Source organism: Dunckerocampus dactyliophorus, chromosome 13 (assembly GCF_027744805.1).
Source record: "Dunckerocampus dactyliophorus isolate RoL2022-P2 chromosome 13, RoL_Ddac_1.1, whole genome shotgun sequence".
In the NCBI taxonomy this organism is placed as follows: Eukaryota; Metazoa; Chordata; class Actinopteri; order Syngnathiformes; family Syngnathidae; genus Dunckerocampus; species Dunckerocampus dactyliophorus.
This window is the reverse complement of record NC_072831.1, coordinates 658,713-683,984: the sequence shown is the minus strand read 5'-3', so window position 1 is coordinate 683,984 and position 25,272 is coordinate 658,713. Positions and strand designations below refer to the sequence as shown.

The 25,272-nt window shown below is 43.5% G+C and overlaps 1 protein-coding gene across 3 annotated transcripts; it reads left to right on the top strand.

The window, feature by feature from the left end:
- Positions 1 to 373: 373 nt before the first annotated feature.
- Positions 374 to 25,272, top strand: syne3 (spectrin repeat containing, nuclear envelope family member 3). Of its 3 annotated transcripts, none has more exons than XM_054796937.1 (18): positions 374 to 645; positions 3,578 to 3,735; positions 5,121 to 5,293; positions 6,290 to 6,599; positions 7,648 to 7,803; positions 8,766 to 9,125; positions 9,207 to 9,343; positions 9,756 to 9,930; positions 12,020 to 12,202; positions 12,296 to 12,439; positions 13,826 to 13,960; positions 14,188 to 14,349; positions 15,217 to 15,389; positions 15,476 to 15,851; positions 16,221 to 16,361; positions 16,789 to 16,959; positions 21,591 to 21,632; positions 24,183 to 25,272. In XM_054796937.1, exons 2-18 carry the CDS (start codon positions 3,592 to 3,594, stop codon positions 24,363 to 24,365), a joined length of 3,165 nt encoding a protein of 1,054 aa, XP_054652912.1. In that variant the 5' UTR covers positions 374 to 645; positions 3,578 to 3,591; the 3' UTR covers positions 24,366 to 25,272. The 3 variants fall into 3 exon arrangements, with proteins under 3 accessions (XP_054652912.1, XP_054652913.1, XP_054652911.1); XM_054796936.1 differs by having other exon boundaries at positions 378 to 645; positions 16,218 to 16,361; positions 24,183 to 25,248; XM_054796938.1 differs by lacking the exon at positions 14,188 to 14,349 and having other exon boundaries at positions 16,218 to 16,361; positions 24,183 to 25,268.

Sequence of the window (25,272 nt, the reverse complement as noted above, 5' to 3'; positions counted from 1 at the left end):
GCTGCCCCCGCTGAAGACCTCCACATCCATATCTAATTGATGTATTAATCATACCTACTTGTGTGTCCTATTTTCACTACTTCTGATCACATTCACGAGCATGTTATGCTATCTGTATTACATGGCCATTGATTAGACTGCATAAAATACACAAAAAGCAAAAAACAAAGAAAATCTGCAACACACCTGAAGGCACCATCACGGCACTGGTAGTGTTGCTTTTTTACGAGCTGTCCTTGAAGGTACCGTGCCTGCATTGGTAGTATTTATTTTTTACGAGGTGACTTTGAAAGCACCGTGACTGCGTCGGTAGTTTTGCTTTTTTACGAGCTGTCCTTAAAGGCACCGTGAGTGCACCAGTAGTATTGCCTTGTTACGAGCTGACCTTGAAGGCACCGTAACTGCACCGGTAGTATTGCATTTTTTACGCGGTGTCCATGGAGGCACCGTGACTGCACTGGTGGTCGTGCTTTTTTACGATGTGTTCTTGAAGGCACCGTGGCTGCCCGGGTAGTCGTGCGTTTTGACGAGGTGTCCTCGAAGGCATCGTGCCTGCTTTACTTCCTGTCTTCCGTAACTTCACCGAAAGCAAAAACACAAGAGGGCTGAGTACTTCTTCGTCCATTTGCTGACCAAAACAAGGTGGTGAGTATAATTTCGTGTCGTTAAAGAGTACTTTTGGGCGAGGACGTGTAGGTGAATAGTAATAGGCCTCCATCCTGCGACAGAAGCGGATAAACGTGTTGTTTGTGTTGCTCCACATGAAACGACGGCAATGTTTTTGCAATGAGCTAAAGTCTGTGTTGATTTCACCTCCCAGTACAACGCTAGCACTGGGAATGCACTGTTCGCACGTTTCCCGGCTATTTTGTAACTAATCCCGGGAAAGTTGTGTGTATGATAGCTAGTACACGTAATGCGGTAACCAAGTTAGCAGCAACGCTGTCATAGTAACTCAGGTGTGTTTACTTTCACAGAAAGTGCAGCAGGAAATACTGGTCCACTTAAATAGTCACAGAATGCCAGAGAATAGAAGTTTGGAAGAAAAGTCCATGGGAATGCTGTTGTTGCGCTTTCGAAAACTAACAAGCTGCTGTGTAGAAATTAGAAAAAGCAAAAAAAAGATTTTTTTTATTTAGCTTGGCCTTATAATAACTAGTTTGATAGACAGGAAAAGACGACAGCTTGACGTCGGACTAAGACACGTCGACGATAAAAGACGTCATGGCATGAAAACATCTAATAAAAGCACAATCAAGGAGTCACGTGCGGTAGCACGCATTTCCTTTACGATCCCACACGGAGTCAAATGAAGGCTGGTATCGGCAATATCGATGTTTTCTAATTCACCTAATGTGTCTGGTCAGTTTCATAGCACAGAATACAATACATGTAATTCATAAATGTATTAAATAAAGCATGGATTTAAATGATTTAAAGTTAATTAGGTTATATTTGTATATTTACAACATAACCAAGCCAAGATACTTAATAATAACAATAATAACAATAGCTTGGTTATAAGCACGTCACATTGGAGCCTTGGTGGCACTTTTTGGAGGATTTTTTTTCGAAGGGTTTCCAGGTGTGTCCCTTTTTACTTTTGACCTGTTTTTATATCTTTAGAAGGCGCAGAAAAGAGAAAGACGTGTGTGTTCATCACATAAGGATGGCAGATGATGGGCACTTTTCCTTTAAGATGGCAGTCGGGAACCTTTATTGGCTATATTTTTTACAGCCACGTCATATTTTTAAACAGGGAATACAACTAAATGTGTGCATTGTTAACTCATTTAATACAAACAACGTATTTCTACGTTTTTGTAAACCCCAACGCTCGCTCCCAAAGATGTGTTTACACGTCTTTTACATTTTTTTTTTTGCACGTGAGGCAAAAAGAAGTGATGACGCAAGTGCACAATTGAAGAGGTGATTTTTAAGCAGTTTTAAGCCGTAAAACCGGCCACAAGGTGGCAAAAGTGCGTTTGACAAGAGCTCGGCATTGATCTATTAACACGCTGGACAGGAAGGAGGAAGTGAGCGTGGAGGAGTGTAGCATGCAGAAGGTTACGCATTGTAGGGAAATGTGAACGCACGCACTCGCGTGCATACACACAGTTTGGTTCCAAATGTGGAAAGTGTAAATACATGGGTGTGTCCTGTAGGAGGAGCCATCGTGACCGGCCACTGAGACATTTGGCTCCAGGATGCTTGATAGTCTGGAGAGTTGACACTAGCCTGCACAGATGAAACACAAAGCAAAGCGCCTCTCCTCCGTGTTTCACGCCAGTAGCGCTGCTCTGTATGCTTTGTAAACATGCGCCTTGACAAAAAGCCTTGTGTCTTGCCAACATGCATTGAGGCAAGCTGCACTACAGACACACACTTTGTACATCCTTCAGTACAAGTTGGAGGGAAGGGTTAGTGTGCATGTGATTCTGTGGTCGGGTGGAATGACTCATTTAAGGGATCTTGTGTTTCCTTCTCAAAGCAACAGCATCAGACCTCCGCCGCTGGAAGCTTTGGAAAATTTGACTCATTCATGGAGTCACTGGATGAAAGATGTTTGGTGAAAGAGAAATGAGAAATAGACAAGAGAAAAGAAGACATTTCACGTAATAGTGAACTAGCCATTGCTTTCATTTTTGAGAAAATTAAGAGTTTTATTTCTTGCGTTCACATTGTGCCTCGGAACTAAGCTGTTTCTTAGCTCAGCTGCTCCAACACAACCCTAATCCTAACCCCACCCCTACCCCTACCCAATCCTAACCCTAACCCGAACCCTAAAGCTTCCTTTGAATGTTAATGATCAACCTAGGCGGTTGGACACAAAAGAAATGATGACTAGTGACTCATGCGTGTTTCGCTCCTGGAGCAACCAACCCAGCGCCCTACAGCCGTGTAACTTCTACCTTCCTTCAGCATGTCCAGAGGTCCATCTTTTTGTGCCGTGATTAGCATCTTCCTCTGCCTTTTGGGTGCAAAACGTTTCATTGACATTGTGGGTGTTTTTATTGGTGTGAGAAAACTTGCAAACATGCAGAGTTCAGAGCCACGCTGCTAGCTGTTTGCTAGCAATCAACACTGCACAAAGGAGATTGACAGACAGTGGTATTCGTCAATCAGGACGCAGAACACGATGCGCGTTCATATGCTGTAAACAAAAAAAAAGGCCGAAACAAGTGCAAGGTGACCCGCAATGTAGCAAGGGATGACTGTACTCTAAACAGGCATCAAATGTAATGTAGGTTTGTGTCAAATACTGTAGTATAAACTAGTACATAGCACTATTGGACTAAATAGGTCACTGAAGGAGGCTCACTTGAAGTGCTCTCAGGAACTTTGCCATTAAACCAACACTTTTGCAATGTTCTCTGTTCTTGCCCTGCTGGTTGGTGAGAAAAGTGAAATCAATAAGTTAATAAATGAGTAAGTCATACGCAGCAGCGGCAGTCCCATGCAGCCCACCACCACAGCTTCAAAAGTCTTACACGAAACCCTGAATGCATAAAGATTTGGCAAAGTTTGATTGCAGAAAGACTGCAGCCCAGTGCTGATGATGCGGTGTACTTTGAAGGCCCTGAATGCATCATGACGCAGCAAGAGCAGCAGGAGTTCATGGAGAGACTGGAGGGGGCGCTCTCGTGGATGAAGGATGTTGAGGAGAGGCTGAGGACCAATGACAACACCCAGGGGCCCTGGGACGCCCTGGAAGGCCGACTGAGGGAGACAGAGGTGAGGACTTTTACTCTGATGAACCCTTCCGCTAGTAATTCACTCTTATTAATACATTTGTCCAACCTGTTGTTGAATAGCTTTTCAATGGTTTTTGAAAATTGGGGTCATAAGGAGACTGGTCGCTAGTTTGGAACTCGATTGGAACTACTTTAGCTGTTTTCATTGAGTTGGGGAATTGACCAGTCTGGAATGCTAAATTACTGACGTACGTCAGCGGTTCTGCCATCTCATTAATAACTCTTGTTATCATTTCCATTCCTATTCCCTTGTGGTTTTGCTTTACATTTACTAACAATGTCAATGACTTTCTTTTTTGGTACCTCAGTGAGGAACATGGAGTTGAGATTCCTGTCTATCTTTCATTACTTTCCTCTTCTGACAAGGAATTTGGCATCTTTTCTTCCAACTTTGCACAGTAGGTATTGAGCCTTTGGACGACCTCGTTGATATTATGGAGTGGAATATTTCCCTCTGTGAAATAGTGAGGGTAATGGGCTTTCTTAGCACCATTCCTGATCATAGCGTTTCGAATGCCCCATGTTGGTTTTATTCTCGTCTAATCATTGACTGTAATATTCTTTCTTACACTCTCAATATATGTTTGTTAACTTATTTTTATATATCTTATATGTTTTTCCTGCTTCTTTACTTTTTGGAATGATACATCATCTACTTAATGTGTTTTTCTTCTTACAAGCCGCTTTTTTTGCTTATTGTCTGAGTGGGCAGTGTTTGTGGTCGTACTTCATACAAGTGTTCAGAAAGTGTTCTGTTTTGCTCATTTGAATTCAGGAGATCAATATTGAAATCTCCGCATACAAAAATAGTTTTTATACACGGCCACCTTTGTTGTTCCTATTGACGTAGTTCATGTCATAACCTTCTAGCTCAAGTCCCATGCCCTTATCAGCGTTGATCCAAGTTTCTGAGATTGCTATTATTTTGAAGAGTTCCTTAAATTGACTCAAGCATTGTTTGATATTGTTCTAATTTGCATACATACTTCTACTATTGATGCCAATGATGGACAACCTGTGTCTTTATGAAGGTTATTATTGAATTGTTCCTCTGTGCAGTCATTTCTCATATGTGAGAAGTTTGTATCCGGATCTCTATCGTTCTCCAGTTTCAGTTGTTGATATTATGAATTTGGCCGTTCTTCAAGTATATTGACCAGCTACCATTATCCCTGCATCCTGCATGATATGACTGCCGTGGAAGGGCAAGTTCACGTGGATGTTGTTATGTGTGTGCTTCAGAGCAAGCCTCAGGAGCAAATGGTTGGATGGATGTTTGTTTTATCGTGAAGCACACGTGCAGGAGACACAGCATCCATCCTCTCAGGAATAAAGATGCTCCATGCTCACGTCTCCCATCTTTAGAAAATCCACCAATCCCAGCATGAAGGTCGTGTGAAGATGGACATGGCACTGGTGGCAGCTGAACACCTTCTGGAGATGGGAGATGAAGACCTGAGGGCCACCACCCATGCTAAGCTCAAAGACCTGAAGATCTGTTGGGAGGAAACGTGTACCTACATCGTACACTGTCACAGGTTTTTCTTCCTTATCCTCTCAGATCAAACACACATTTTCTTCTCTTCCTCTGCCTTAAAGTCTACCTGATGTGGTTGATCAACTTTGCTTCCATGTGTGCAGTTATCGTCTACATTGTTCCATTTTTGAAAGCAAACGGTAAATTAGCAAAAATGACATTTATTATTTATGATGGCGACAGCCACGACGAGCTAGCGCTCGCTGTTCAGTATTATTTCTGGAAGTGACGCCATCAGAGTGCTGTCACTCAGCTACACAAACATGATGGCAGGCCTGTCACAGTAAAACATTTTGCTGGCCGATAATTGTGCTACAAGTCATCGTCGATAACAAATAATATCGGCAACATAAACCTTTTTTGTTCATTAATAATTGTCATGAGAGGTGTAATTTGCATTTGAACCGCTAGATGGTACACAAGTATAGTGTACCTTATGTGAGCCTCAGCCACATTAGTGTGACACAGAAGTTGTCTGTGTCATACAGCCCATTTTTTCATTAATTATATGGCATCAAATTCCTGTCACGACAACAAAATTGAACTGTTTGCATTTTCTATTTCTCGTGAGGGCATGCCGCTGTGAATGAGTGGTCCGCTGAGGAAATATTTCCATGCATTTTCTATTTCTCGTGAGGGCATGCCGCTGTGAATGAGTGGTCCGCTGGGGAAATATTTCCACACACTCTCCCCGTGCGGGCTCCCCGCACCATGAGGGAGCCGTCTGGGCACAGTGAGAGGGAACTACCGCTGTTGCTACCTAGCCGACTATCCAACTGCCAACGTGAAATTAAGAGCAACACTCTTCCTTCCGACACTCATGCACATGGCAATATATTGATTATCCACTCATTTTCATTGATTGTGTGTTGAATTGATTTCTGGATTATCGTCCCAGTCTTGGCGCCTACAAGACACTCACTCTCATGAGAGCTTGAAACACGAGCCGCGCCGCATAGCGCAACCTAACTTTCCATCTCGTCCGTGGTCTTCCCAGCCGGATTGAGTGGGTGTGGCTCCACTGGAGTGAGTACATGAAGGCCTACGAGGAATTCATGTCGTGGCTGACCAGGCAGCAGTGCAGCTTGGACGTTGCGCTGGAGCTGCAGCTGGGCCTGAAGGAGAAGCTGTGGCACGTGGACCAGCAGAGAGTGGTGCTGAGCGACATCCACGGCCAGGCGGCGTTATTGGAAAGGCTGCTGGACGAAGCCGCGGCACTGCACAGCAGAATCCAAGACCCTTGCGTGGACCCCGAGGCCCAGGGGAGACTGCAGGAGGCCTACAAAGACATCAGGGGCAGGGCTGAGGTGGGTCTTGATCAAGATCATCACATTGTGACGAGGCATGGGCCGCTTAGCAAGGTGTACCACGCTATGAAAAAGTCAAAACCACTAAACTAGTTCGTCAAAGTGTTTCTGTGAGACAAATTGGAGGTCCAGTACGGCCGCTATGTGGAAATACCTTGTGTTGAAACCACAGACGTGTGCTGTGCCGCCAATCGTCGGGCCTAGATAGCGGCGGCTGGTACGACCGCGTTGTTGTCGCTGTTTCGGGTCGCCATATTACTCACGTGTGGAGATGTGATGAAGAAGGAGACAGGCGTGGAGGACAAGCGCTATTAAACAACGTCTCACTTGCCTACAGCAATCACATGACCGGCAAACACAAGCTAGCGTGACCAGAAGCAATGTAATAACCTAACATTACTACCTCCTTCAGCCACTCCATTGCATTGATTTGCATTGGAGTGTTACGGCTTGGCACAGTAGACTGCATTATTGATCATTTATTGACAAATACTGTATTGTCATTTATTGGAAATACCTATGTTCCGCTTTCATCCTCTTCCATCATATGGTTAAAAATGACCTTTATTTAACCCTTTCAAGAAGGATATTTCAAAATAAGACATTTTGGAGCTGTAATTACAGTATAATCCATCTGGTATTGATGTCGCAGGCTTGGATATCAGCCGATACCCATATGAGCAGGAATCATGCATCCATTACCTTGTTGGAGGAGTTTTCATAGGCGGAATAGGTGTGTCCCATTAGGTGCATTAATTAGCTGCCTCTTTTTATCTGTTGTATTTTTAGAAGGCACAGGAAAGAGAAGAGTGTGGTCATGTCTCACATAAGGATTGGGGATGATGGGCACGTTCTTGAAGACGTTGGCACGTGTCGTTGTGATGGCGCGTGCTGGCGTGCAGTCCGCATTCGACAGAGTGCCAATATCGGAGAAATAATCTGATGCTTGTTTCTTTGCTGATATCGACCCGATATCCAGTATGGATATGGGACTAATGTCACCGAGGAAAGAAATGTGTGTGTGTGTGTGTGTGTGTGTTGCTGCTAGGAGCGTCTGTCGCTGCTTGAGAAGATAGCGGAGGAGCACCACACATACCAAGGCTGTTTGCAGAGGTTTCAGTCTTGGCTGCTGGCAAAAACCAAGGAAGTGACGGATCTCATGGAGAGAGACCATCCGACAGAGAACAAACTCCAAGCCTTGCAAGTAAGACTGGACATCACCGTGTTTGCGTCCAGGGTGTACCCCACCTCTTGCCCAAGGTCACCTGCGATAGGCCCGCGACCCTGGTTTGGATTAAGCAGCATAGAAGATGGATGGATGGCATATTATTGTTTTTGCTGTTTTATTTTCGCTTCTTAAATAATATTGGTAAAACTTTTATGACTTTATTCCCATCATATTTTGACTTTATTCTCATATCTAAAAATATAACATTTTCCCCAACCTAAAGGGATAGTTGGGATTCTTTCCCCATCAGCGTTGTAGTCCAACAAAAGAGACTTTTCCAGAAATGACGACTGAATTTTGTTTTGTTTGTTTCTTGTAACATTACATTACATTACAACAAAAACAGTTTATTATCATTATTATTAATAGTTTTCCTCGGTCATAAAATTATTCTTATTTGCTCCTTACAGTGTGGCATTTTTCTCTGAATATTTTGACTTTATTCTGCTAAAATAACTTTTTTCACATCTTAATTTTCCCCTGAAATTAGAACTTTTGCTGAGTGTTTTGTTTTGTAATAGTATTGGGACTTTTTTCTTGAATAGTTGAACTTTATGCAACTAAAATGAGGTTGTTTTCCCTCATAATATTATGAATTTATTCTTGTGAAAATGACAACTTTTTCTCATGAGAGTTCAGCTTTGTCGTCTGAACATTTTGGCTTTGTTCTTGTAAAATGACAGCTGACTTTTCCATGTTTGCTGTTTTTATAAATAAAAAACAGCTGCAGGCCACCTGTATTACGTGATGATATGATACATGTGATATGATTATTCTTCTGACTGACATGGACAAGAAAGGCAGTGTGAGTAGAAATATGTACATACAGTATTTATTTAGTGTTGTTCTTGCAAGGTTGTGGGGGTAGAAGATGTTTTCCAATGGCAAATCCCTCCATGAGTAAGACGTGTGTGTGTGGTATTTGTGTGCCTTTGCAGGCGCTGGATGACAGCGTAGCCAGTGAGGAAAAAGCTCTGCAGTACATCGAGGGGGTGTCTGAAGGCGTCCGAGCCAACAGCTCTCCTGCTGGAGCAGAGGTGGTGATGGAGGAGGCAGAAGAGCTCCGGCTGGGTTGGCAGAGACTCAGGCAGGGTCTGTGTGAGGCCGAGGAGGGTCTGCGCTCCAGCTTGGACGCACGCTGCGAGTACGCCCTCCGATGCCAGCGACTGGGGGAGGACGTTGGACTCCTCAGGGTACGACTTCAGGGGCTTGACAGAGAACTGGAGGAGGGTGCTGATGTTGGAGATGAGTATGACTCTGTGGAAGAGCTGCTGGGGAGCAAGTGGAGAAAATACACGGTGAGTTTTGACTTGAAAGGCACGCAGTACTTTATATGACATCTGTTATTGTTGTTGTATGGTTGGCTGTGTGTCTTTTAGGGTGTGAGGGATTGTGTGGCGGCGGAGGAGTCCCGAGTGGAGCAGCTCAAGTCCCAGCTCAAGCATCTATTCCGCTTCTCTGAGGACTCTGGCCACATCTCTGATGATGTCCTGGTGGTTGTCAAGGAACACCAGAGGTATTTGTCCAAAAGCGCGTTGCTGATTTACAGCACCTTATTGATTCCAAGAGACATCACTCCCGTACACACGATCATATTTAAAAGTTTGTTTTGTAGAACAACGGCATGAACGGAGTGAGCGCTCTTGTCAGTCATACATTGTCTGTGGTGGGAGGCGGGGCAGCTAGCATACACAGGGTGATTGATCTTCCATCTGCTCTGAGTTTCACAGTTGCTTGTTTTCCACCCATAGACAGCTCTCTGCTTTTCATGTTTTCACCTCCAGATGTAAAAACCTAGTCATAAAAGCTGCTCTCATATTGATCTTTTCATGCCAAATGCAAAACTAAAGGAATTGTCCACACTGTTGGAAGACTTTTGGAGGGCACCATATTTGAGAATGAATGTCTTCATCATGTTTGTACTGCAGTGTGAAATGCAAAGCGGCAAGATTGTGTTCAGAATCGGAGCGTGTCCTGAGAAATGCACTCCAGGACCCGCTTCTGTCCTTTGGCCAGTGGAGCCATGAAGTGTCTGAGGTTCTGGAAGCTTCTGCTATGGTCACTGACTTCTCCCACATTGTCATGTTGCTCAACAATATGGAGGTAAAATCTTCAGCGTCACTTTTCATTCTTCAAATGCAACCTTGTACATGTTGTTTCCCACTCAGGTCTTCAAACCTTCATTGAAGAGCAGGGATGAATGTAAAGATGCAAAGACGAGGGACACTATTGTGTTTTTTTTTTAAAGCTAGCATTAAACAAAAATAGGAAAAACATCTTCCTGTCCCCTTTATCCGCATCTACCACCGGTCTCCCTGTCCCTTTTTTATCTGTGTCTATCAGCTGGCTCGATGGTCAGCATTTGTGACCTCGCAAATTTGCTGAGTGTGTATGTTTTTGGACCAAAAACATACACACTAAGTCCCCAAATAACGAACAAAATTGGGTCCAGGTGACTGTTCTTATGTCGAATTGTTCTTAAGTCGGGGAAACGGTAATATTACCAATGATATAGGTACTACATGTACGTGTATACATATACAGTATATGTGTATGTATGTAAATATGAGTTTGGATGCAGTAGTAATATTAAACCAGGATAATTCATGAAAAAACAATAATAAAAGTGATATAATACGTAATGATAAATGTTATTTACCTTTGAAGAGGAGTGGTCGAGCATACGTCGTTGTGGTGGAGGAGGAGGAGTTATTGATAAAAGGACAAATGGTCGTCGCCGTTAGACTCTTCTAAAAGAGGTAGTGTTCTGTGGGTGGTGTAGAATTAAGCAGGCCTATTAACTCTTCATCAACTTTAATCACACGCTCTGTCCAGGTTGCACAATTTGGCTTTCCATTTAGCTTTACACTGTATCTCCCCAGCGTCTGTTGGTCCTATTAGCAGTGTCACAGTGCCCTCTGCTGGTCAAGCATGTAGCAGTATAAATATGGACTTATAAGGCAAAACACATGAAAATATAGACTATTCGGCTTTGTTCGTATCTACGAAAGTTCGCACGTCGGATGTTCGTTAGTAGTGGACTTAGTATATTTTTCTTTGGAGACTGTTACTGTATATGTGTATGTACTACAGAAAGCTACGTGAATCATCTCATTTGGGCCAAACAACAATTTGCGCCTTTTTATGCAGTTGAAGTCATAATTGTGAGAAATCTCTCTCTTCTTTTGAAGCACTGTTGGTCACGTATGCTAGCTGGTGGTGTTGATATGTGTTTGCTACAGCAGCTTTGATAAGTGTGTTGGCCTTTAGGGATTCAGCCTGGATTGTGTTGCGAATGCACAATGGCAATCGAAGAGAGATGGTGAGGGTTCTGGAACTGAATCTAATCTTTTATGGCAATTGTGTTATGTTCGGCGGACCCCATAGGCAGGAGGCAGATGGACAGGTAAGCAAGTCTTTTAATTAAGCGTAAGCACAACAAAAGGCGATGGTGAGGGAATCAGAAGGCTGAACAAAAAGGCACCATGAAGGACACACTTAGGAGTGAGGAAGGACATCTCGCCTGGAGGGCTGGAAGCACTGGGCACACTTTTTGGGAGACGCTGGGTGAGCTGGACCTCAGAATTGGGGAAGGAGGTCCACCTAAGCTGTAATGAAGGTGTCAAGTCCAGAGAGCCAGAAAATCACTGTCCGTGTATGCCGTACAAACCGTCTAGGAATAATCCAGCGTCTCCCAGGTGCAATCCATCCGCTTAGGAGGATGTGCTGGCTTATCAGAGAAAGGTGCGGCCAGTAGTCGCGCTCCGGCCGGAGAAAGAGCTCCTGAAACGAGAAAGAATACGAAGGCAGGGAAGGCAGGGAATAACAGGTAGCAGGGACAGGAAGTGAACCCTGACAAAATGTTGATCTGAAATCAGAGGAGAACATTGTCAAGCTAGCAGGAGGCAAGCCACGTGTCACAAGTAGACATTTTTATGTCCGCATGTCAATGACTTGGAGTTGTGGGCAAGAAGTGGAAATCTACTGTATTTATCTTCGCTATTTTACAATCCACTGTGGCACGCAAGTCAAAAAGCTTACCCACCCTGAACAACACACAATGGTCCCAAGTCAGGAAGTACTGCAAAGTCCAAACGGGCTGCTGTTCCTCTTCTAAATGCCGTATGGAGCTGGATCGGATGGCAGAAAAGTCACATCAGCTCATTTTAGCTGCTTTTTTCCCTAATCTCAGCGGCTGTTGAAGGACAGTTTTGAGCTGCAGGAACGTTTCAAGTGGCTGAAGACGAAGGAGGACCTGCTAGAGCCTGTGTTTGGACCTGAAGGCAGTGCTGCTCTGCACACTGAGCTCAGTGCTTCCATGAGGAACAGAGAACTGCTGCACGCTCAGCTGCTACAGAGAAAAGGAAGACTGCAGGTGAGACGTGGACAAACTTCTCCCAAACGTCTACTGACACCATCGCAGGAGTGGATTGATATTTCAGAATAATGTAATCTTTTACTGTGACAGGGCTTCATTTCAAGAACAAAGGACTTTGGAGATGCCTCCACGGTGATTGTCTCAAAGCTGAGCAACGTGCGGGAGAGGGTGGCGGCAGCTGAAGGACTCCAGCCTGACATCCTGGCTAAGAAAAGTCAGTGGGACCACTTCAAGGTGTGTTCATCCAACTCATCAGCTGCCGGCGATCAACGCGGCCTCTTTCTTCACTCTAGTGTGCCACACCTGCACAAAACCTTCACGATCACACTTGGAATGCCGTTCTTCTCAAACACACGCTTCCATGACCAACATGGCCGCTCACATCTCTCACTTAAAACTCTCTTTTTCAATTTTGCAAATATTTCCTCTCAAATAATATTGTTGTAATATTGTGACTACTTGCTTCCCATAACATAACTTTTTCCGCAAAACAAATTTTTAGAAACGTACAACTTTATTTGTTGTTTCGTTTGTTTCTCAACATATTACCATCACATACGTGACATCTTTTTTCTTAAAGGAATGTTGCCTATCATTCACAATCCTTGTGTGAGACATGAACACACGTCTCTCTTTTCTGTGCCTTCTAAAGATATAAAAACAGATAAAGAGAGGCAGCTAATGAATGAACGTTATGGGATGCACCTATTCCGCCTATGAAAGCATGTCCAAAAAGCTCCAACAGGGTTTACTGGTTTCCATCCATGCTGTGAGCATGTAGTACCAGGTACATTCATGATGACATGGAATACTTGGAGTATTTTGGGAACTTCCTTCCTGGGTGCGTTGATGTCACATAGCAACATAGAAAGGACCGCTACACCTAGCCTCAAAAACAAACACAGCAGCTCCAATATGTAGCGTTACCTTTGGCTCGTGTGTGGTGAAGCTCGTCGCCAGCCGCTGTGGTGTGGCGAGGTGTCACTACGCCAGTAACGTAGTTTTTGGGCGTAACAATGTTAATAACAATCATAATAAGGTGCTTCACATGCAGCTCACATTATGGAAATTGAGTTTTTTTTCAGAAGGCTTTATACAGTAGCTGGAATGAGTGTTTCTCATTACATGCATTCGTAGCTGCCTCTCTTTATCTGTTTTTATATCTTTCGAACACACAGAAAAGAGAGACGTGTGTTCATGTCTCACATAATGATTGAGGATGATGGGCAACATTCCATAAAGTGCACTTTTCCTTTAAATCTTTCAACTCTGTTCTTGGAAAATGACTGCTAATCTTTTTCTATTTCTGCTTGTTAAATTCTATTAGAATGGTCTGTGGGCCCCCAGGCCGCACTTTGGACACCCCAGGTCTATGGCGTATCTACATAGTAGAATCTACATAGACATGGTCTATTGTACAGCATATCTACAGTACATAGTAGAATCTGTTTAACACTTTTTCCTGCAGCAGTTCCAGGGGAAAGGAGGGTTAAACCCATCTCAAACATTTTGTTTCCGGAACCCAAGGTGGAACATTTTCGGGTGGTGGGTCGGCTGGGAAAGAAAATGTAAAAAATGCAAAGCTTAGGGATGCCAAAATGTGACAGATTTTGCTCTCAGGCGATCCAGAAGGAGCTGGAAGAATGTGACGCCCATCTCACATCTCTGGAAACGCTGATCTCCTCCAGTCAGAGCAACAGGACTGAGTTTGAGAAGATCTCTGCTGACTGGAAGCACCTTTGCAAGGCAGTCAGGGTAAGACATGATCAGGTTTGAATTTATGCAGCTGCTATTACGTGACGTTTTGCTTGGGACGGATGACACACGTGTGAGCTGTGTGACAAGTGTCAGTGTCAAACGTTTCTGTACACTTCAAGAACCAATAAAGTTGAACTCTGCTTTGAAATGAGAGCGGCGGAAGAGAATGCTTTGCTGTTTGACTTTGGAGCTCGGGCCGCACTTGACTGATGGATTGATTGCAGGTCAAGTTGCGTGAGAGTGAGGAGGGCGTCGCAGAGCATGAGTGTTTCCATGACAGTCTTCTGAACGTGGAGAAATGCTTGATGGTCATGAAGCAGAAGATGGATTCCTTTAAGAGTGCCGCAGGAGACTGGAGTGTTGCAGGTCGCCAGCACGAGGCGGAGGTGTGTGACTCTTCTAGTCATTGTAGTCAGGACTAGAAAGGACGACAGGCTTGCTTACTTAGATGGGAAGCACCCTGTGGCCTGGCCAGTCACGTGACAGACCAACCATCTCCATGCATCCGTCTTCCTCCAGCTGACACACATAAGCCATGACGGGGCGATACCCTCCATCGCAAAATGAGAGCAAAAGTGAAAGGGAACAATCGGAATGTAACGACATAGACGCAAAGTGGAGGAAAGAGAAGGGGGAATTTCTCTCCAGCTCAGAGCTAAACCGGATGTGTTAAAAAAACAGTACAGTAATCTCTCATTCATGGCGGTTCATTGCTTCCAGAGCTGATTTTCATAAGTGCATTTCCACAAAGTAGGATTCAATATAGAATATAGTATATAGAAATATAGAAAACCTGTTTACCACCTTCCAATTTAACATGATTAGAGCCCCACAGACATGAAATAACACCCCTACAGTCACCTTTACACTTTTATTACCCAATATAGGAGACATAATAAGAGAAAATAAGACTTGTGTGTCCCTGCAGTGGTACACCGTTTTACGTGCCACTGAGTAAATTGGTGGTAAACAGGGGTGAGATTTGTGTAAAGTGTGCCAGGGTGCAAAGAATATGGTATTTCTGTAGTCTCTTGGATGTGAATTTGTGCCCAAAGCCATGTCTTCTAGTCAGCAATTCCCTCTCCCACACTGTCCATGCCTACTTTCTTCGAGTCTGTGCCTCCTTCCTGCTCTTTGCTGTAGAAAGTGACATGATGAAGATCACCTGGCTGGTCGTCGGATGGTGGCTCTGCTGGCAGATAGAGATATGTTGGATAGAATGATGACTATTTGCTTTTCTTGATTGCCCACAGAAAGCACTGGCAGAGTTTCCGGAGAAAGAGTTGCAGCTCCAGCAGATGGAAGTCCAGGGTCAGAGGGTTTTACGCAGGACTTCACAGGAAGGACGAGTCCATATTCTTGGAGATATCAAGCGTCTCCAGGAGGCTTGGTTGGCCTTGCGTAGCATGAGTCTAAACATTGACGGGTAATGCTCAGTATCAAATAAGATGAGGTTGCTCTTCAACATGAAGCTTGGAAAGTTTGTTTGCTTCTGCTGACTTTTTCCTTCAGGCTGCTGAGTGGATCCACGGAGCAGACAGACTCACATGTGTGGAAAGTCAGCATGGAGGAGGTGGATGCTGGACCTCATGCTGAAGGCCACCTCCTGCTGCCTGCACAACTCTCAGGAAAGCACAGCCACCATGCTGGAGATGGAGATGGTTCATCTGCCCTGCCAGCCGCTCAGCAAACTTCCACTCCAGTGGACAAGCAGCAACGTCTCTTGGGAAGGACTGGCACCAGCAGCTCAGGAACAAAGGACACGATGAACTCAGAAGAAGCTGGTATGATGAAAGAGGAAGGCCTGCACCACAGCAAAGGAGCTTTCGTGCTCCTCACACCAGGTTCAGCCCAGCAACAAGATGCCACAGCCACCCAAGGCTCAAAGGTACACACGCTACTCGATAAATCATCACATCAATCATACAAAGTAGGTAGTGATTATGGTGGGGGAGGTGTTCAGGGCACGTCCAAGCGCTAGGAAAGACCCAGGACACGTTGGAGAGACTGTCTCTCAAATGGCCTCGGGATCCGCCGGTAGGACGGGGAGAGGGAGGTCTGGGCTTCCTTGCTTAGGCTGCTGCCCCCACGACCCCACCTCAGATAAGCGGAAGAAGATGGATGGATGGATGGATGACATTGTTTTATTTGTAGTCAAGTGGCCAGAAGAAATAGAAAACATGAAAATGAAAGTAGAGGAGGAGCAGAACCGTTGGTATTTGTGAGAAGGTTTTGATAACTGCTGCTTTTCCAGAAGGACACGGGTCCATATGAGTCCAGAAGGAGGCAGTTTGAGGCTTGGCTATGCAGAGAGAACCAACTCCTCTCAGGCATCCTCAGCACCAAGAGAGGAACCCTGAAGAGCAACCAAGGCAAGATGCAACAGGACACACTGAAGGTCAGTGGCAACACAAAGGCTTGAACCTTTTGGATGATTGTGTCCCTCAAATAAAGTAAACACAGCCTAGAAAACATGTGGTGCTCATACTGCATGCTGGGAAACCTCCTGAATCATCTCCAGCCATCTGTGACTCGTGTGAACGCTCCAGTCTTCTATGACATGTACAGTCCTAGCTGAAGGTTTGGAGAATGACACAAGTTTGCCTGTCACCATAACAAATTTGGCTGGACGATAATTGTCCCACAAATGATTCCTGATAAGTGAAAATAAAAAAATAAGAATGTACATGGTGTATGCTCTTATTGCAGGGCTTTGCTCAGAGTGGCTCCTGAGATGATGAGATGATTATTTGTGATGCAGCAAAAGCTTCAGGCTTACTGTCTTCTGGCTAGCAACCTGAGCCTCTTTGACTCTTTCCATGCAGGCTCTGAGGGCAGGACTGCCGTGGGGTCAGAAGCAGCTCCAGATTTTGCTGCAGGAAAGTAAAGACACTCCGGCACAAGACGCCGCTTTTGAGGAACTTCATTACCGCTGGATTCTCTACAAGTCCAAGCTAAATGATGTAGGTGCCCTCCGGACCAGGGTGGCCTCAAAGGTGAGTAAACCATGGACCCAAATAGCAACAGAAACAGAGTCCATATCAAACAAGAATGCCCCACTGTACATCTCTTTTTTACTTTTTCACATCCTGGAGACCACACGAGTAAAACAGTAAAATGACCACAAAACTCAAACCCAAATACACAAAACTCTCATTGCACTAAGTCCCCAACTTACGAACATCCAACTAGCGAACAGTCGCGGATACGAACACAAGCCGACTGGTCTATATTTTCATGTAATTTGCCTTATAAGTCCATATTTATACTGTACATGCTTGACCAGTAGAGGGCACTGTGACACTGCTAATGGGACCAACACATACAGGAAGACGAGGAAGGCTCAGAGTTTTATGATATAACCCAGACAGAGCGTGTGATTAAAGTTGATGAAGAGTTAATAGGCCTGCTTAATTCTACACCACCCACAGAACACTACCTCTTTTAGAAGAGTCTAACCACCACCACCATTTGTCCTTTTTTTCAATATCTCCTCCTCCTCCTCCACAACGACGTATGCTCGACCTTGGAGCATACGGAGCATACTTGGAGCATATTTATATACATACGCATATATGTATATATGTATACACGTACATGTAGTACATGTAGTACCTATATACAGTCATGTGAAAAATTTAGGACACCCTATATGGAAGCCTGTGTGTTTTCTAACATACAGTCAAACTTGTCTTTAGCGGCCACTAGAGGGAGTCTGCAAAAGTTGCCGCTATAGACAGGTTGGCATCCAGTTTGAATGTTGACCAGTAGAGGAAAAAAAGGAAAAAAATAATAATAATAATGTTGACCAGTAAAGGGCACTGCGGACTGCGGATAAAAGTTGTACAACACTACTAGACTTGTTATTATGATGGTTCATGGTTTTAATTCATCCTGAACATGCATATGAGTCAAACAGTAGCACATCACATAGTACAATTCACAATTTTGCATGTCCAAAAAGGAGTAGGAAGAAACAAAGCTTATTTAATCCTACCCCTCATCAGTTTCACATCAGTTGCAATGCATTTATTCACCTCTTGTTCTTCCAAGTGTACTTTGTAGGTCTACATGACAATGTAGTGCAATCATAGCCAAGGTTTTTACTTACTAAAAGGAAGCTAGAGGCTTAATAATAACTGATAGAATATATCCACGACCCACAGAACAAAGCTGTGCTAGTAATGTCTTACGCTTGTTTTTCATATTTTACTTTTTATACGGCAGAGTACTAAACAAATAAAACTGAAAAAAATATATTTTTATAACTTTCTGTAAGATGTAATTTTAAATAAATGCAATTTGTGTTGAGGAATAAATTAGGACACCCCCACATTCAATCCCACATAAAATGGCTGAAATGACACGCAGGTGTATCACATCAGGTGCACATGATTAGAACATCATTAGCAGTGTTTTGAAGGATGCTTGCCTTATTTAAACCTCACATTTAGTTTGGTGTGCCCCTGACTGTTGACGTGAGAGAAAACACCACGGTGAGATCAAAGGAGCTGTCTGAGACCTTCAGAAAGAAGATTGTAGACGTTTATGAATCTGGTAAGGGATTTAAAAAGATTTCAAAAGAATATAAAATCAGCCATTCCACTACGTGGAGGACATTGAAAACAGCTGCCAACATGCCCAGGTCTGGCCGTCCAAGCAAGGTCACCCCGAGAGCAGACTGCAAGATGCTAAAAGAATTCTCCAAAAACCCTAAAATGTCATCACGGGACCTACAGCAGACTCTTGCTACTGTTGATGTGAAAGTGCACGCCTCTACAATCAGAAAGAGACTTCACAAGTTTAACCTTCATGGGAGGTGTGCAAGGAGGAAACCTTTGCTCTCCAAGAAGAACATGAAGGCCAGACTGACGTTTGAATGTAGACAAAGACCAGGACTTCTGGAATAATGTTCTTTGGACAGATGAATCTAACATTGAATTATTTGGACACCAGAACAGAGGACATGTTTGGCGTAAACCCAATACAGCATTCCAGGAAAAAGAACCTCATACCAACTGTGCAGCATGGAGGTGGAAGTCATGGTTTGGGGATGCTTTGCTGCAGCAGGACCTGGCCAGCTCACCATCATAGAATCCACCATGAATTCTATGGTGTATCAGAGGGTGCTTGAGGAACATGTGAGATCATCTGTGAAAAAATGAAAGCTAAAGCCAAACTGGACCCTGCAACATGACAATGAGCCAAAACATCCCAGTAAATCCACCAAGGACTGGCTGAGAAGGAAGAAATGGAGAGTCCAGGAATGGCCGAGTCAAAGGCCAGATCTTAATCCCATTGAGATGCTGTGGGGTGACTTGAAACGGGCTGTACATGCAAGAAACCCCTCAAACATCTCACAGCTGAAAGTATTCTGCGTTGAGGAGTGGGGCAAACTTTCTTCAGACTGATGTCAAAGACTGGTAGATGGCTACAAAAACTGTCTCACTGAAATTATTTCAGCCAAAGGGGGTAACACTAGCTGGGTTGTGTGCTGTCACCTATTCTTTTTTCAGTGTACACCAACAACATCTCGTGCGCTGTTGAAGGACTGTCGTTAATAAAGTATGCTGACGACATGGCTCTGGTGGCACACGTCACGGACATGGAGGCTCTGACACAGTAGCAGAAGCAGGTCCACACTCTGGTCTGTGGCTTTGCTCAGAGCTCATTGGAACGTAACATTTCTAAAAAAAAGGAGTTGTGCTGTGAGCCACAGGGAAAGGCACTGCAAGCCTCTTTCAACCTCTCGTCATTCATGGCCAGCAGGTAGAGCAGGTTGACTGTTTTAAATACCTGGGGATGGACATAGACAAGAACCTGTCTTTTGGACACCAGACAGACTCTGCTTTCAAGAAGGCACAACAACGCCTCCACCTCCTGAGAAGACTGAGATCTTTTAATGTTAGCAAAGACATTTTAACTCTTGTGTACACTTCACTCATAGAATCCATCCTCACATATAATATCCCTTCCTGGTACAATTTTTTCACACTGAAACATAAAACAAAACTCTCAAGAATCATAAACCAGGCCAGTAAAATCACTCAAACACCTCAGACTCCCCTCTGTGAATTGTATAGGCGATCAGTGCTGAGAAAAGCCACTCTCATCACTGAGGATGAAAGACTGAGGATGAAAGACTCCTATTACCCAATATAGTAGACATAAAAAGAGAAAATAAGACATGGAAAACCTGTTTACCACCTTCTAAATACACTTTTTAACATGATTAGAGCCTTCTAGACATGAAATAACACCCCTATAGTCACCTTTACACTCCTATTACCCAATATAGTATAAGAGATAACAGAAAATAAGACATATAAGAGATAGAAAACCTGTTTACAGCCTTCTAAATACACTTTTTAAACATGATTAGAGCCCTCTAGACATGAAATAACACCCCTATAGTCACCTTTACACTCCTATTAGCAATATAGTAGACATAATAAGAGAAAATAAGACATGGAAAACCTGTTTACCACCTTCTAAATACACTTTTTAACATGATTAGAGCCCTCTAGACATGAAATAACACCCCTATAGTCACCTTTACACTCCTATTACCCAATATAGTATGAGATAATAACAGAAAATAAGACATATAAGAGATAGAAAACCTGTTTACAGCCTTCTAAATACACTTTTTTAACATGATTAGAGCCCTCTAGACATGAAATAACACCCCATAGTCACCTTTATATTCCTATTACCCAATTAACGCTCTCTCGCTGTATCATGGTTTTTTAAAATAAAAATTATGTAAATAAATGATTACTGTTTTGTGGTGAATACAGACCATTATTAGTAAAAAAAAAAAAAAAAAAGTAAAGAAAAGTGTACTTGTTGTTGGCCTAAATGAAGCATTTTCAACTGTGTTCTAAGGTGGCCACTGGGGGTGTTGGAGGTTCCCTGGGGAACACATTTACTGTGACACTGCTCCAGCAGGAGTTGTATTTACGTCTTACATGGCTTATGTGCTCTTCTTCTATCTACTGTACTATATTGGGTAATATGAGTGTTAAGCCATTGAAGCTGCAAGGAAGTACGCTGGACAAGGAACTGCTAACGTATGAGTCTGTTATCTAGAATGATTGGGCCTCATAATAGTACCTGTTTATTGTGCTAATATTGCAACTCTCTTCTCATTAGAAAATGACTCTTTTCTCTGAATATTGGGACGTTATTCTTGTACAATTTCAGCTGGCTGGGGTATTTTTCAGCTAATTGCTTTGTTCTTCTAAATGTTCTTCTTAATATCAGTGATGGCTTTATTCCTTTAATATTTGGACTTTATTCTCGTAACATAACTTTTTCAAGAAAGACAACTTTATGCTGCTAAAATCATCTTTTTTCCTCATACTACGACGTTATTCTCATATTTTTTCCTCCATGTTTTTGCTCTATTCTCGGATAATGGCTGCAGGTTTTTTCATATTTGCTGTTGTAGTTTATATTTCTGAACATTTTCTTGTTAAGTGATACTTTTGGGATGTGCCATAGGGCACTAAAAAAACAGGCTTTGGACGTCCCTGAAGTCCATGATGGGAAATGGAAGATGTCGTTCAAAAGGTACGTGCTGTGCAGTACGTACAGTAAACATGTACTGATGTTTCCTTTGCAGAGTCTTGCTGCTAAACAGAAGGATCTTACTCCTAAAGCAACGGTACGGAACACATATGACCTTTTGTTGATTATCTGTTGATGATTATCAGTGTTGGGCTGCACGGTGGCCTCGTGGTTAGCATGTTGGCTTCACAACAAAACATCAATTGGAAAGAAAGGAAATTCAACACAGTTGATGGATTTCAATCAGTATTTACTGTATTGGTATCACGCCTTAGCAACAGCCAACAACCCACCTGCTTGCCATCCTGGTTTCACTTCATCTCAGATGAATAAACCCACCACAACAAGCTTCTAACACAAGCAAGCATTCCTCCTCTCTCAGATGCACGCAAGCTCAAAGGAGGCTGCGGCACTTGAACTGAAACTATTCACACGTTTCACGGGAACCCACACAAACACGTTGCTTGTCATTGTAGGAACCCACACATACATGTTGCTAGCATTGTAGGAACCCACACATACATGTTCCTGTCATTGTAGGAACCCACACAAACACGTTGCTTGTCATTGTAGGAACCCACACATACATGTTGCTAGCATTGTAGGAACCCACACATACATGTTCCTGTCATTGTAGGAACCCACACAAACATGCTGCTGTCATTGTAGGAACCCACACATACATGTTGCTAGCATTGTAGGAACCCACACATACATGTTGCTGTCATTGTAGGAACCCACACAAACATGCTGCTGTCATTGTAGGAACCCACACATACATGTTGCTGTCATTGTAGGAACCCACACATACATGTTGCTAGCATTGTAGGAACCCACACATACATGTTCCTGTCATTGTAGGAACCCACACAAACATGCTGCTGTCATTGTAGGAACCCACACATACATGTTGCTAGCATTGTAGGAACCCACACATACATGTTGCTGTCATTGTAGGAACCCACACAAACATGCTGCTGTCATTGTAGGAACCCACACATACATGTTGCTGTCATTGTAGGAACCCACACAAACATGTTGCTTGTCATTGTAGGAACCCACACATACATGTTGCTGTCATTGTAGGAACCCACACAAACATGTTGCTTGTCATTGTAGGAACCCACACATACATGTTGCTAGCATTGTAGGAACCCACACAAACATGCTGCTGTCATTGTAGGAACCCACACATACATGTTGCTAGCATTGTAGGAACCCACACATACATGTTGCTAGCATTGTAGGAACCCACACATACATGTTGCTGTCATTGTAGGAACCCACACATACATGTTGCTAGCATTGTAGAAACCCACACATACATGTTGCTGTCATTGTAGGAACCCACACAAACATGTTGCTTGTCATTGTAGGAACCCACACATACATGTTGCTAGCATTGTAGGAACCCACACATACATGTTGCTAGCATTGTAGGAACCCACACAAACATGCTGCTGTCATTGTAGGAACCCACACATACATGTTGCTAGCATTGTAGGAACCCACACATACATGTTGCTAGCATTGTAGGAACCCACACATACATGTTGCTGTCATTGTAGGAACCCACACATACATGTTGCTAGCATTGTAGAAACCCACACATACATGTTGCTGTCATTGTAGGAACCCACACAAACATGTTGCTTGTCATTGTAGGAACCCACACATACATGTTGCTAGCATTGTAGGAACCCACACATATATGTTGCTGTCATTGTAGGAACCCACACATACATGTTGCTAGCATTGTAGGAACCCACACAAACATGTTGCTTGTCATTGTAGGAACCCACACATACATGTTGCTAGCATTGTAGGAACCCACACATACATGTTGCTAGCATTGTAGGAACCCACACAAACATGCTGCTGTCATTGTAGGAACCCACACATACATGTTGCTAGCATTGTAGGAACCCACACATACATGTTGCTAGCATTGTAGGAACCCACACATACATGTTGCTGTCATTGTAGGAACCCACACAAACATGTTGCTTGTCATTGTAGGAACCCACACATACATGTTGCTAGCATTGTAGGAACCCACACAAACATGTTGCTTGTCATTGTAGGAACCCACACATACATGTTGCTAGCATTGTAGGAACCCACACATACATGTTGCTAGCAATGTAGGAACCCACACATACATGTTGCTAGCATTGTAGGAAACCACACATACATGTTGCTGTCATTGTAGGAACCCACACAAACATGCTGCTGTCATTGTAGGAACCCACACATACATGTTGCTAGCACTGTAGGAACCCACACATACATGTTGCTAGCATTGTAGGAAACCACACATACATGTTGCTGTCATTGTAGGAACCCACACAAACATGCTGCTGTCATTATAGGAACCCACACATACATGTTGCTAGCATTGTAGGAACCCACACAAACATGCTGCTGTCATTGTAGGAACCCACACAAACATGTTGCTGTCATTGTAGGAACCCACACATACATGTTGCTGTCATTGTAGGAACCCACACATACATGCTGCTGTCATTGTAGGAACCCACACATACATGTTGCTGTCACTGTAGGAACCCACACATACATGTTGCTAGCATTATAGGAACCCACACAAACGCTACAAGAGATTCAAGATACGTTGCTGTGTTTGCAGAAGTGGGTGTGGCTGCAGCGAGTGTGTGGGCTGGCACTTCCTGTGTGGCTCCTCCTCCTGGCGTTGGTGCTGCTGGCCTTCCTGCTGCCCATCATGGACCAAGACAGCAGCTGCTCTCTCTCCAACAACTTTGCAAGGTCATTCAATGTCATGCTACGCTACTCTGGACCACCACCTACTTAATGAAATCATCGCCTACGTACTACTGTGGACTCTACACTACAATCTATATACACTGTAGTACTCTACAGTAAGTCTATACAGTATACTCTACAGCAGGGGTGTCTAACTCAATTTACCTGGGGAGCCGCTGGAGGTAGAGTCTGAGTGAGGCTGGGCTGCATCAAGTATTGGGAGTAGTGCTGGGAATGTCGGGGTACCTCATGATACCACACGCGATACATGGCTCACAATAACAATATCTTGATACAGTAATAGGGTCAAATAAATAATTTCGCAGTTTATATTTTGCTGCATTCAGCTGGGATAGGCTCCAGCTTACCCATGACCCTAATGAAGACAAGCGGTACAGAAAATGTGTGGGATTTTTTACCACATTTTTAAGTGACTCACTCACTCTTAGTTCAGTGTAGGCTGATGTGTGCATCCTACGAGTACCACTGGCTTGTTGCACGCCGTATTATTGTATGTGTTCTTATTATATGTATTACAGTCACCTTGGAAGACACCAGTTTGAGACCCCTGCTCTATCGTAAATCTATGCTGTATATAGACTGGAGTACTGTATGGGAAGTCTATAGTACTGTACAGTAGTGTATATACAGTATAATACAGTAGTATTTGGGAAGTCTACAGTATACAGTGTATGTATAGTGTACAGCAAGTTGGCATGAAGAATAATTGGTGATTTGGAATGATTTAATATTGTTTAGCGTGTGTAAAAGTACAATTATTCTCCATAAAAAAAACATTTTTTCATGATATTTGAGGAATGGTTTATTGGATTGATTTCCTACAAGTAAAATTACCTCACCTTTTCTACCTTTCACTTTTCCTCCGACCTTTGGGAACAAAAACCAAGCGTATCATCTGCATATGGATGTATACATCTACAATACAATACGCTTTA

Coding starts and splice junctions, on each gene's coding strand:
- syne3 (XM_054796936.1), top strand. CDS start 3,592: ATGACGCAGCAAGAGCAGCAGGAGTTCATGGAGAGACTGGAGGGGGCG. Junction 3,736..5,120: donor GCCGACTGAGGGAGACAGAG/GTGAGGACTTTT, acceptor TCCCATCTTTAG/AAAATCCACCAATCCCAGCA. Junction 9,931..12,019: donor TGTTGCTCAACAATATGGAG/GTAAAATCTTCA, acceptor CCCTAATCTCAG/CGGCTGTTGAAGGACAGTTT.